Source organism: Gopherus evgoodei, chromosome 16, assembly GCF_007399415.2.
Source record: "Gopherus evgoodei ecotype Sinaloan lineage chromosome 16, rGopEvg1_v1.p, whole genome shotgun sequence".
Classification (NCBI taxonomy): Eukaryota; Metazoa; Chordata; order Testudines; family Testudinidae; genus Gopherus; species Gopherus evgoodei.
This window is the reverse complement of record NC_044337.1, coordinates 14,660,843-14,673,292: the sequence shown is the minus strand read 5'-3', so window position 1 is coordinate 14,673,292 and position 12,450 is coordinate 14,660,843. Positions and strand designations below refer to the sequence as shown.

At 43.9% G+C, this 12,450-nt stretch overlaps 1 protein-coding gene across 1 annotated transcript in view; it reads right to left on the bottom strand.

Moving 5' to 3' along the window:
* The window catches only part of GPR107 (G protein-coupled receptor 107), a 52,685-nt gene extending 43,010 nt beyond the window's left edge, over positions 1 to 9,675 (bottom strand). The window contains 5 exon segments of the mRNA XM_030536013.1: positions 816 to 947; positions 2,254 to 2,329; positions 2,454 to 2,578; positions 8,422 to 8,546; positions 9,642 to 9,675. Coding sequence (XP_030391873.1) covers positions 816 to 947; positions 2,254 to 2,329; positions 2,454 to 2,578; positions 8,422 to 8,546; positions 9,642 to 9,675 — 492 coding nt within the window.
* Between the last annotated feature and the right edge of the window lie 2,775 nt (positions 9,676 to 12,450).

Genomic DNA, 12,450 nt, shown 5'->3' with positions numbered 1-12,450 from the left:
TCAGGAAGTGAAAATTCAAGACTCGAGCTTAGGAAATGACCCCTGGATGGCAGCATGTTGTACCAACACACATGCTGCATTTCTTAATACAAGACCAGGCATAGTCGTGCAGCAAAGCTCTCAATAGATTTGCCAATTTGATTATTTTTATCTATTTAATGCCAGTATTGTTTGCATAACTATAAACCTAGTAGCCTAAGTACAAACACAAAGAGCAGGCCACCAATTTTCACCTAAAGCTACACTGGAAATTGCGAGTGTTACTGCAAGACAGCCACCTCGGGCCATTTAAAATACGCCTCCTACATTTCTTCCTACCCCTTTCTCAGTGACAGGATAACAAACTGTTTAAAGGTAATCTCATGAGAGCAGAGATCGTCAGATGCTGGCACCCCTGCTGGTAAAGAACCCAGACAATAAGCCACACAGACTCCGGGAAACGCTGCTGTCCTCAAAGATATCATTGCCACTGTTTTAAGATGAGCAAGAGTCAGAGACTTGAGCCTAAAAGGTGATGTTGAGCCTAGTTGAATTTAGCACATCAAGACAACTTGCCAGATTCTGGCTCAGCAAGGCTACACCATGAGTAAGTCAGAACACAGTTTGGCTCCGTTAGTTTCAAACAGACAAATTCAGGTCCAGAACACACACTCATACAAAACCCCACAGGCTGAGGGTTTCCTTGTGGAGTTGCTTTTGAATTCTTCTGTTTGAGGGGAAAGGCACTGGATAGCCCACATGGCTAGTGTTGTCAAATCTCCCAGAATCTAAAGAAAAAAGGGCAGGGTTGAAGGCTTTCTGAGGTTCACTCAGACATTGTTTGTAAAGTCCAGGTGTAGAAGAATAACAGAAACATACTGCTCTGGTTTCTTTTTCAAGATACAGTAACTCACTTCTTCGTCCTGATAATGCAAGGGCAAAATATCACAAGTTACACACCTGCTTTCCTAATATGGTAAGTGAGCTCTTGAGCTGGAAAAACTGGGACACTCCCTATTCCCAGGGGGGTGCTCTAGTGTCAACTACTTCCATCCAGGATACTTTGTGCTAATAGATTATCCTACTCCATTAATTCTTGGAATGTTGCAGACAATGGGATCAGTTGTGTGGAGTTTGATTTGTCTTCTCTGGCAGAGAACATCCAACTCTTTCAATCTTACCAGCCAAGTGGAGTGTCCATCATTTCTTGTTCAGTCTGAACTGAATCTCACCTAAGGAAAATACATTAAGAAGTCATTGTCATTCTAATGACAACTTCAGATACTCCAACACCAAACATCAAGTAGCCACCCACATAATCAGATATTATACACATCTAAATTAATTTTATAGCAATACCAAAATATTTGCCAAGTTATATAAATTGATACAGTAATTTTTCAGCCATACCAATTTGAAACTTCATGCTTCATCTATCTCAACTGAAAAAAAAAAAAAGGCTGTTGAGTCAGTCTGTTTTATAACTTTAAACTAGCCTTCAATTCAGCCCAATAGCTTTTAAGGGAGACACACACAACTACAGCAAGTCGAAACCAAGTGAGCCAGAAACCCTTTTTCAGCTGCCTCAAATTAAGGCTAAAATGCTGCTACTTGGGTTTCAGTTCATTGTGACCTCATTACTCACTGCTTCTCCAGTAAATAGATGTCAACGTCATATTTCTAATTTAAAAGAAACGGGTAGGAAACAAAGGACTGTTTGTATGCAAGTCTAATAAAAGCAGTAAAGAATACAGCGTTTTATTAGCAGCATTTCACCTTTAACAAAGTTATATCATATTTTGTCCACTGGCATTTTTTAAAATGTGACAGTTCCCTTGAGATTAATCTACATGGTATATGAGTCACTACAGAATGCAGATGCAGCCACTGTTTCCACTGTGAACTTATCAGCCTAGTGCAGCAAATAATTAGGCTCTGTAAGGTGGTTTAGAGGAACAGTAACAGTGCAGAGGACCATTACAAAAATCCATAGGGGAGGCCTGTTTAGGAAGCAATTTGAGATCACCATTTCCCAACATAATCATTGCAGACCAGACAAGTTATTGATTCTCCATAAGTGAAGTGGGTATTCACCCACGGAAGCTCATGCTGCAATACATCTGTTAGTCTATAAGGTGCCACAGGACTCTTTGCTGCTTTTACAGATCCAGACTAACAGATAATAGCTGTACAACTTAAGAAGCAACCCCAGCTCAAAGGGTTACAGTATTCAACTCAAAGAATTTTACAGGAAGCCTGAATATACGCTTTCACCCAGAGCTTGATAAGGCACCAGAAGTCTGACCATTCTCTTTTCCTAAAGTGTATGTCTTTCTCTGCTCCTGTACTGCTGCATACAATGAGAGATTATTTTATAATGGGATAACAAGTGCAAGGAGCTTCCTTTCTCTCAATACTTGCTATGTTCCATGAATGTTAACGGAAGATCTCAAGGTGTATACAAAGTCACTTACTGCTGAGTTGCTCTTGCCATCAAAGCTCCATGTCCCTTCAGTGAAAGGTTGCTGACATTGACCATCATGAATCCATTCATGAAGACGCCAAAGGTGCTGAGGTGAACTTTCTGCCTCACATCATCCTGGAAGAGATTTAACAGACAATTGTTATAACAGTTAAACAGGCAGGTGTTTGCCAATTAAAGCTTTGGGGTGTGCGTGTGTCTGTACATGTGTGTAGACAGTGACATGTCACTTAAGTGAAGTTGTTATCGAAAACAGACTCTGGGTAAACTAAAGGAGCCAAATGTAAGTCAGTTTTGGGCATCCTTCAGAATAGAACCAACTACTTCATGAGAGCTGGTCAAAAATAACATCTCAAATCATCTGAATGCCACAATATTTTTCAAATACATTAAAGAATTTCTCTTCAGTATTTCCCTGGTGTATTCATGATAAAGATGCAAATGAAGGCTATTGTCTTGGCTCCACTGCCTAGTGTAATATCGCAACACAAAAAATAAAGTTGGGGGCGGGATCAAGACAGTCTGTTACAGTTTCAATACTGGTTGCTTTTTCTAGAAAGCAGCTGCCATGGCAAATGAGAGGAATTAGCTGATTCAAATACATTTCCCCGGCCCAAGCCCAGCTCTCATTTAGGTATGCTATAAATACCACATTATACTGTGATTCTGTCAAATCTCACATGTTAAGCAAGGTCAAGCTGGGTCAATGCTTAGATGATCCAACAAAAACATAAAGTGCTGGAGGAGTAAAGTAGGTAGTTCAATAGGTGGCCATTTTCCTGTCTAGAACTCAATGAAGGCCTCATCTTCTAGCTAATGGACACTCATCTGAGAATACTATCTTTTAGGTGAGACAAAATGAGATACTTGATATCTGTGGTCATGGAGGTTTCCACTGCACTTCAAGAAAATTTGTATTAATTCCACTAATAGCATAGTTCCACCTCAAGTAATTACATTCTGTGTACACAAAATCCCCTTGGAATTTTAGCTGTGGAATTCTCAACCTCCTGACTTAAATTACTAGAGTAACTATGTTTCAGCAGTGAAGGAAGTGATCCTTTTTTCCCCTTGCTGATCTAACGAGGGTAAGAAGGCTTAATTAGTTAAGGCTTTTAAAGCACATCATGATTTTCAGATGAAAGGCAATTAACATTCAAGTGTTATACACAGGGATACCATAGCATGGAGTAGGAAAGCCTGAACCCTATTATTTTGCATTGGTACACCTAGAATTCTGCATAGACTGGGACATCTCCCTCCTTGAAAATTGACAACCGGAGGGCAGTGAGAGAAGAGAAACAAGAACTAAGACTAATTTAAGAGGAAAATTTGAAGCACGTATTGTTTGTCCAATTTTTAACTAAGAAATTGACAGGTATATGAAGGGTATAAGGATTAAAGATGGAGATATTCACTTCCATCCCCAGGAATAATAGGATGAAACTGAGCAAAGAAAAAATATAGGCTGAATTCGATCAGTTTAATAGTAAAGGTGTACTAGATAGCAGAATACTCCTGAAACCCTCACTGCTCAGGCAAACTAAAGCTAGCCTGGACAAGGCACTGGAGAACTGAGCAGGGGATCCACAAAGCACACTAATAGGTTCTCTTCTCTCACCCCATCTCTGATTTCTATTAAACTTGTTTGAGATCCCAATTTAAAATACTCCCTTATGCATAATTATCATATACATATATGCACACTAGTTCTAATAAGAGGTAACCCCATTATTAGATTAACTCTGTGAATAACCAGATGTGAATAACCAGTGCTCTGAAGGAAAAATATTAATGGCAGATTTTCACATTTCATTCTTTGTTTAACAGATTACTTCAGTGTTTTCTCTTTGGCTTCTGGGTCATACTTCTGCACTTGAAACAATAATCTGGTTCATTTGCTACTACTCTCCATATAATGATTATTAATCTAAAATAAGAAACCTACGCTGTTTAGATAATATACAGTCAGCTTTTGCTTGCAGCCCAAGTAAAAATGATGTTTGGAAAAGATATTCAACTTAAACCATACTTAATCAGCAATGTTTCATTATCATGCATACTCCCTCACCAAAAGATGGTCAAAAAAGTTTAAAACATTACAGCCGAAATATTTTTGCTCTTACTTTTACTCAGCTTTAAATATTTGCACAGTTTATAGAGACATGTGACAGATTTTCATCTTTTGAAGAAAAGGCACATTTTGTCATTCTGGATTTACTGCTATCAAGTGGGTGGTGCAACTAACCAGTGTCTTGTCAATTTAACTCTACTGCTGCTTGAGAAGCCTGTTAGCATGCGTCCAAGCAACAATCTCAGGAAGACAATAACGCAATAGCTTAAAATGCCAAACATTTGTGAGAAATTTTTAAAAATTCAAGTTCAAGCCCTGCCAAAAATTATGGCTTAGTTTCCTTTTATCACTAAGGAAAGCTTCCTACTTGTCAAGGGCCAGTGAGTTTTTCAAGCCCTCATGCAAGAGATTTGAGATTTGTTATGGTTACAGATAGATGGCCCTTCAATAGTTCCATTTTGGATAGCACAACATTCAGGTATTTGCATAGTATGTCATTTAGGCCTGGTCTACACTATACAGTTAGGTCAACCAAGTCGACTTGTTTCAATCTAGTTCTGCATGTGTCTGCACCTAAATTTATCTTCTGCTGCTGTCAGCACCCAGTTACAGCGATGCAAGACCACCACCTCCTAGAATGATGCAGAGCACAACTCACTTACTTGCACTGACACAGCGCGAGTGTTGACTCCGCATTACTGTGTTGACTAACAGTCCTCCAAGAAGCTACCCCACAATGCCCCTGACCAAGCAACAGTGGTTGCTCTGATCACAATTTCTGAACCCTGAGCAGTGGAGGTCAAGATTTTGAAAGCCTCAGTGTGCTTCTGAAATGCTTTTTCCTACCCATCTTGGCAAGCACATATAATAGCCCACCTCTGTGAGCATCCGACCTTGCCAACTCCATGCATAGCGAGTTACAAGATGCATTCCTGCATGGAGCAGGAAAGAAGTCAGCGCTCCTCGGGCTGTGGGGAGAAGAGATTGTGCAAGCACAGTTATGGAAGAGCCGAAGAAATATAGACATCTAGGTGTAGATTGCACAGAGGATGCTGAAACTGGGCATGACAAGGATGAGCAACAGTACTGTGTGAAAATGAAGGAACTTCAGCAGGCATACCACAAGGTGAGGGAGGCCAATAACAAACCTAGAGCCACCCCCAGGGATCTGCTGTTTCTACAACAAACTGCAAGCCATACTTGATGTGGACAGCATCCTGCATGATACTGTGAATACTTTGCAGGAGCCTCATGCCAAGACCCCTGCAGTGCACAGCAGGGAGGAGTAACCCCCTCTCTCAGGGGCAGATGCAGACCCTGCAGCGAGTCAGGAGCTGTTTGAAACTCCACTGGAGTCAAACCATTCCTGCTAGGTGAGCACAAACGAGCCCACTGATGAAGGAGAAGGGAGTGTGGGTACGTGTGTACATGCATTATTCCTTTAAGTATTTCTTAACTTTTTGTTGCCCGAAGCCTCCTTTCTCTCTCTTCCCCTCATTTAAAAAAGGCTCCCATCCCACCCACAAGATAAGAGAACAAAGACATTGATTTTTGATTGCTCACAATACTTGCACAATGTTAGCAAATAAATTCAAAAACTGGTATGGCAGCCCAAATTACACAATCTCCATCACATCAGCGTCCTGAGATTGGATAGGGGAAGAAGGCAGAGGCAGGGGGAGTGTCTGCTTTTCCACTTTTTGGCACGGTGGACGAGGCAGGCAAATTCATGCAGAGTGTTTTGTTTAATGGAGATGTCATTTTTATTCTCTTGTGAAATCTTCATCAGACTTGGTATGGTGAAAGTATCACTGTGGAAACTTGACCCCTAGTTCTCAAAATCCTTGGGCAAATTGCTGGTATCTCACAAATCACTGTCAAATGTCCCACTAGGCACTGCACTAGAAGTGGAACGGGCCACAGACTGCCCCATGAGTGCACCACTTTTTCCACCAATGCAGACACTCATGATGAGCATGCACAGTGCCCAAGTAATATTCAAACACTGGCAGCTGTATGCCGACATAACTTATCTTGACTGAACTTTGTAGTGTACATGTGGCCTACACACAAATAGCTACAGTGTTGAGATCTAGTCCTTTCCTACCAGCATGCACTCTCCACACCTCAAGTAAAGTAAAGTTCTGCAGCCTTCCTAACCTAACTAGAAGCAGTGAGTAGGGCTAGGTCTACTGCCAATACCATTTACTTTGGCACGTTCTGGGCTTCTCATTAAAAAAGAGAAGGTAACCGATAGCACTTTCAAGTGCAAATAGTTCCTTTCATCCTGATGATTCCTAGAACACTTTACAAAGTATACAGAACCAGTGAGGAGCAGTCATCTCCAGGGTGGAGGGCAGCCGCAATCTAGACCATAGTAGGAAGGAAGGAAGTTTTGATCAAAAAATGCTAGGACAAAGTAAGCCTCTTCTCTTTTGAGAAGAATCACTAGATACAATATCTACATTGCTCAGATGGGTTGTCAGTCTCTGCATCTTTCAGGCCAGTCGTAAAATAGACTCCACAGCACTCCATTTGTCTCCCTATGAAAGGCAAAGGGCTAAGACCACCCTGAGTTTGAATATGTGGTTTTAGACATTCTAAATATATTTCAGACCACTAGAACCATGACTCTGATTTAAAACTAGTCCAGAACCTCACAAAAAGATTAGTTCAAGAGTAATAACACTTTGCTACAGATTTCTTTTGTTCACACTTCCTAACTATAAACACATAAGTAGGAAGATTCAAGGACAGAGTCAACACCTTATATGATAATTACAGAATTAAATTCAACCTTAACTATGCATTAGTTACTTTTCTGGGCTACAGAGATCATAATACATTTATGTTCTCAACATTATTTAGATAAATTTATGGAATGAAACTATCAGGAACAGTCATCTGTGATGAAAATTTTCAGTCTGAAAGCTGACCCCCACCCCCCACTTTTTTTTAGAAGTGTACTCATGGGGTTTTTTACTTTTAATTCTTAAACATCATTTTTAATGGACATGTGCTGTCATAACTCAAGGATCAACAAATTCAATATAGAAATTTTTTGCATGCCTCCCATCCATCCAATTTGCTAGATATAAGCAGTAGCAACCTCTCACATGAAGCACATTAAGTGAACAGTGGATCATGAGGCAAAACAATAAGGAGTCCGGTAGCACCTTAAAGACTAACAGATTTTTCTGGGCATATGCTTTCGTGGGTAACCGCTCCCCCCCCCCCCCCGCACCTTCTTCAGATACATGGAGTGAAAATTACGGATTCAGGTATGAATATATTGGCATGTGAAGAGAAGGGAGTTACCTTCAAAGTGGAGAACCAGTGTTGACAAGGTCAGTTCAGTAGATGTGGTCCACTCCCAATAACTGACGACCCCAGAAAGAGGCGGGGGGGGGGGGTCAGAAGCCTGAGCCCGCCATGTGCCACTTCCCCGTGGGGTGGGGGGGCAAAGCCCAAGCGCTTCAGCCCCAGACAGCGGGACTGTAACCAGACCCACCCACCCACCCCTCTTGGGCTTCAACTTCGGGCAGTGGGGCTCGGGCTTCGGCCCCATCCCCCAGCAAGTCTAAGCCAGCGCTGGCGACCCCACTGAAATGGGGTCCAGCCACACTTTGAGATGCGCTGCTTTAGAGCAGTCCAGGGCAGCTTGGGAGGGAAGCTAAAGCGCCAGCGGTGGGGCGGGGAACAGGGCAGCCAGGCCAGCGGGGAAACACGGAAAGAGCCCAGAAGCAGGGGCCGGACACAGAGGAATGGGGGACAAGGGGCGGGGATGGGGAGTCGGGGCGAAGAGCGCCGGGGCTGAGCAGCCCTTGGCTACCGCTCGCCAAGGGCTGTGGACCGCAGGGGCCCGCCGAGTTCGCCCAGGTCTCACCTGCAGGCTGAGCCGATGCACCCGGCTCGCTCCCGCTCCTGCCCACAGCCACAGCCGCGCACCAAGGCCAGCGCCTTCCCCGCCGGAGAGCAGGCACCGCGCGCGGCCATCTTCGACATAGCGTCACTTCCGGCCCCGGGGTCAAGAGGAGAGGTCATGTGATCGGGGGCGGCCGTGCTGGGGTCACGGAGCGAGCCTGCGGCTGGGGAGGAGAGAACAGGGGGCGGGGAGTGCGTTTGGTGGGGGGCGAACGAGGGGGCGGGGCAGTGCGGTTGGGGGGCCTGGGGGCGAACGAGGGGGCGGGGCAATGCGGTTGGGGAGCCCGGGGGCGAACGAGGGGGGCGGGGCAATGCGGTTGGGGAGCCCGGGGGCGAACGAGGGGGGCGGGGCAGTGCGGCGGGGGCCTGGGGGCGAACGAGGGGGCGGGGCAGTGCGGTTGGGGAGCCCGGGGGCGAACGAGGGGGGCGGGGCAATGCGGTTTGGGGGCCTGGGGGCGAACGAGGGGGGCGGGGCAATGCGGTTGGGGAGCCCGGGGGCGAAAGAAGGGGGCGGGGCAGTGCGGGGGGGGCTGGGGCAAACGAGGGGGGCGGGGCAGTGCGGTTGGGGAGCCCGGGGGCGAACGAGGGGGGGGGCTGGGGGCGAACGAGGGGGGCGGGGCAGTGCGGTTGGGGCGGGGCTGGGGGCGAACGAGGAGCCGGGGCAATGCGGTTGGGGGGCGAACGAGGGGGGCGGGGAGTGCGCTTGGGGGGCGAACGAGGGGCGTTTTGCATTTTTTTAAATTAGTAATTGGGTATAAGTATCTAGGGCTAAACCTGAAAAGACTGCTATATGCACAAAGAAGGGAGCAGGAAAACCACCTTGTGTTGTTTTAATTTAAAAATTGCTCCTTCAGAAATTATTTTTTTAAAATTCCTTTAAAATAATATATAAGGGTTTTTCTGCTCCTTTATTAAGTTGTTGGATTTTTTTGTAATCAAAATGGAACTAACTTCACTGATGTTCATTGTCCAAATGGAAAATAATACAAAAGCAAAGAGCTTCAATAGCAAGAATCATATTGAATGTTTACTTTTTTCTCTTTTAGTAATCTAAAACATTGCTAATAATATTGGTAAAAATAGTTTACAACAATTATTTTTAAATTTAGAGTGACCCTTTAAAGAATAAAGTTAGGTGTTGTATTGCCAGCTCTGGAAAGTTGAAGTCTGTTATTCACACACCTGTATAAGGTAGCAGCTGTGCAAATTTCTCCATATTGACCCTGAGGAACAGTCTCTAGAGAGGGGAGTAGTGGGTGGGGAAGGATGAATATGTACAAAGGAAAAAATACAAGAAGCTTCATATGATCTGTCTATGCAATACCATGATTGTGCCAGATGGTCATATGCACAGTCATTTCTGATTAATTGGATGTTACTTTATGTTCCTTGTTATGCTTTTACTTTCCCTTTTCCCAAATTAATTGCTAGATGATAATGTAAACATGGAAATGCTATTGTAAACAGATGGAACCTGGACTGGTGTCAAACTATTTTGAAACAAATAAAAACCCTGAGTCATCTTGTAGGGTTATTTCACTCATTTAATTACTTTAACTGGCCACTAGATGTCCTTTCAGCATCAAACCAAATTTGAAAATCCATTGCCCAGAGTAAATGACTATGAAAGTTCAGATTGTCTCTTAAAAGTATTCATGGCCCAAACATCTTTTCTTGCAGCTTAGATTTTTCTTTTTTCTTTTGTGAGTTTATTTCCTGTGGAAGGTGCCAGAATGACAATCTTACATGATGACAGGTTTCAGAGGGTTAGCTGTGTTAGTCTCTATCAGCAAAAACAATGAGGAGTCCTTGTGACATAAGCATTTGTGGGCTATAACCCACTTCATCAGCTGCCTACTTTTTTTTTACTCCGTGCATCTGACAAAGTGGATTATTAGTCTCTAAGGTGCCACAAGGACTCCTCCTTGTTTTAGTCTTGCATGAAACATTGCTTACAATGGTAGCTGCAATGGAAGTTTCCATACATCACCTCATTGATAAACCACTGTCCTGATGTAGAGATGCTACATCAATGAATGACTGGGAGCTGTTCATTCTTCATGGTCTTTGCAGTAGGCTCAGTCATTTGTTCATCCCATACTCCAAACAAGCCTGCCAATGGGGTGATGGGTTTGTTGTTACTGTGCACTAGAAACTAGATGGGGACCGCCCGTTTATTTCCTAGTCCACCAAACAGCTATTATTCCACTTTCAGTCCCTGCTGACCTGGACCATATGTGGACCTATGACCCAGAAGTGAAAGTCTGTGTCTCATTCAGTCTGTTGAGCAGCCAGACCCTTAAATAACTTTTTAAAGCATATCTACAATTAAGGTTTCATCTTACGACTAAGCAGAACTGGCTTGTGTATGTTCAGTGTGCCACATCATAGTCTCACACCGGCATATTTACTGTGATAAATCTTACTGTAGCTTCTGCACAAGGTGCATTATCTTGCTTTAAATCCCCAGTGGATATAGCTCCTCTCATCACTACTTGTTTTTACTGAAAAAGCAGCAAAGAGTCCTGTTTTTACTGAGCTATGGTGTTTTTTTTCCTTTCATGTTCCATTCTCTTTTCATAGATACCTTTATACCCAGTCAGGAGAGTTTCAGCTGCTGAGATGGGGGCAGTAAGGTTAAGTCCCTTGTTACTGGGAAGCAATTGGGGGAACTGGCAGATGGGTATGGTCTCAAGAGCTTCTCATTGAAAGATAAAGTAGGGACATGCATCAAGACAGGAAGGTGCTCCGTAAGCCCCCAGTGTGTAAGAGGTTAAAAGGAGAACCCAGGTTCTATGCCTATCACCTGGGTGATCTGGGAGGAGCTATAAAAGTACAGAGGAAGCAGCTGCAGTAGTGGTGATCTGGGGGCAAGGTATGTTCTTTCCCTGCCTAGCTTGCTGAAAGTTGGAAAGGCCATTGGTAAGAGAGTTCTGATTTTCTTGTTTTTTGTTGTTAATCAAGCCAGTCCCAGTAAAAGGGTCCTGGACAGAACTTTAGTTCAGGGCTTTATTTTATCTTCCCTGACCCTGACTGGGGTAAATGCCAATCATCTGACAGGGTAATCGATCCAGGAAGTTTCTCACAGAGGTGAGAGTTCATAAGAGACTGTATCAGGACCTCCCAAAATAAGTTCTGATCTGCTACTAGGGGCAGGTCTATACTAAAAATGTGGTATTGATGCAGCTGTGCTGCTGTAGCGCTTAAGTGAAGACATTCCTATGCCAATGGGAGAGCGTTTCTCATCTGCGTAATTAATCCACTTCCCAGAAAGGCAGTGACTATGTCAATGAGAGAAGCTCTCCTGTCAACATAGCACTGTCGACGCAGGAGTGGTAGGGGTCAGTATAACTACTTGCTCAGGGATGTGGATTTTTCACTACTGACCTAGATCTGTAGTGTAGACGTGGCCTAAGGGATCAGCACTTGCCTTTACTAAGGGTACGTCTTCACTAGCAACGTTAAAGTGCTGCCACAGCAGCACTTTAACGTGGCTTGTGTAGTCACGGCACCAGTGCTGGGAGAGCTGTAAAACAGCCACACCCATGAGGGGAGTAGCTGGCTCCCAGCGCTGGTGCACTGTCTACACTGCCATGTTACAGTGCTGAAACTTGCGGTGCTCAGGGTGGTTTGTTTTTTTTTACACCCCTGAGCGAAAAAGTTTCAGCGCTGTAATGTGGCAGTGTAGAGAAGGCCTAAGGGTGTGGTCCTGTGAATGCTCTGCATGTGGAACTCTGAAGTAAATGGGAGTCCTAAACATGGAGAATTTACAAGACTGGGCCCATGTCTTATTGTGACACGTTCATAGGAGGCCTGGTTCATTTGATGTTAAAGGCAAAACTCCCATTAACTTCTGTGTGAGCTGTGTCTAAACCAATGTGGTTAAAACAATTTAAGTGTTTTCTAAGTACCAGTTAAACCGCTCTTTTGAGGTTTTAACAACTTGTTAGCACTTGAGGCTTTCACACTTTGGTTTTAGATGTTTCCAGAA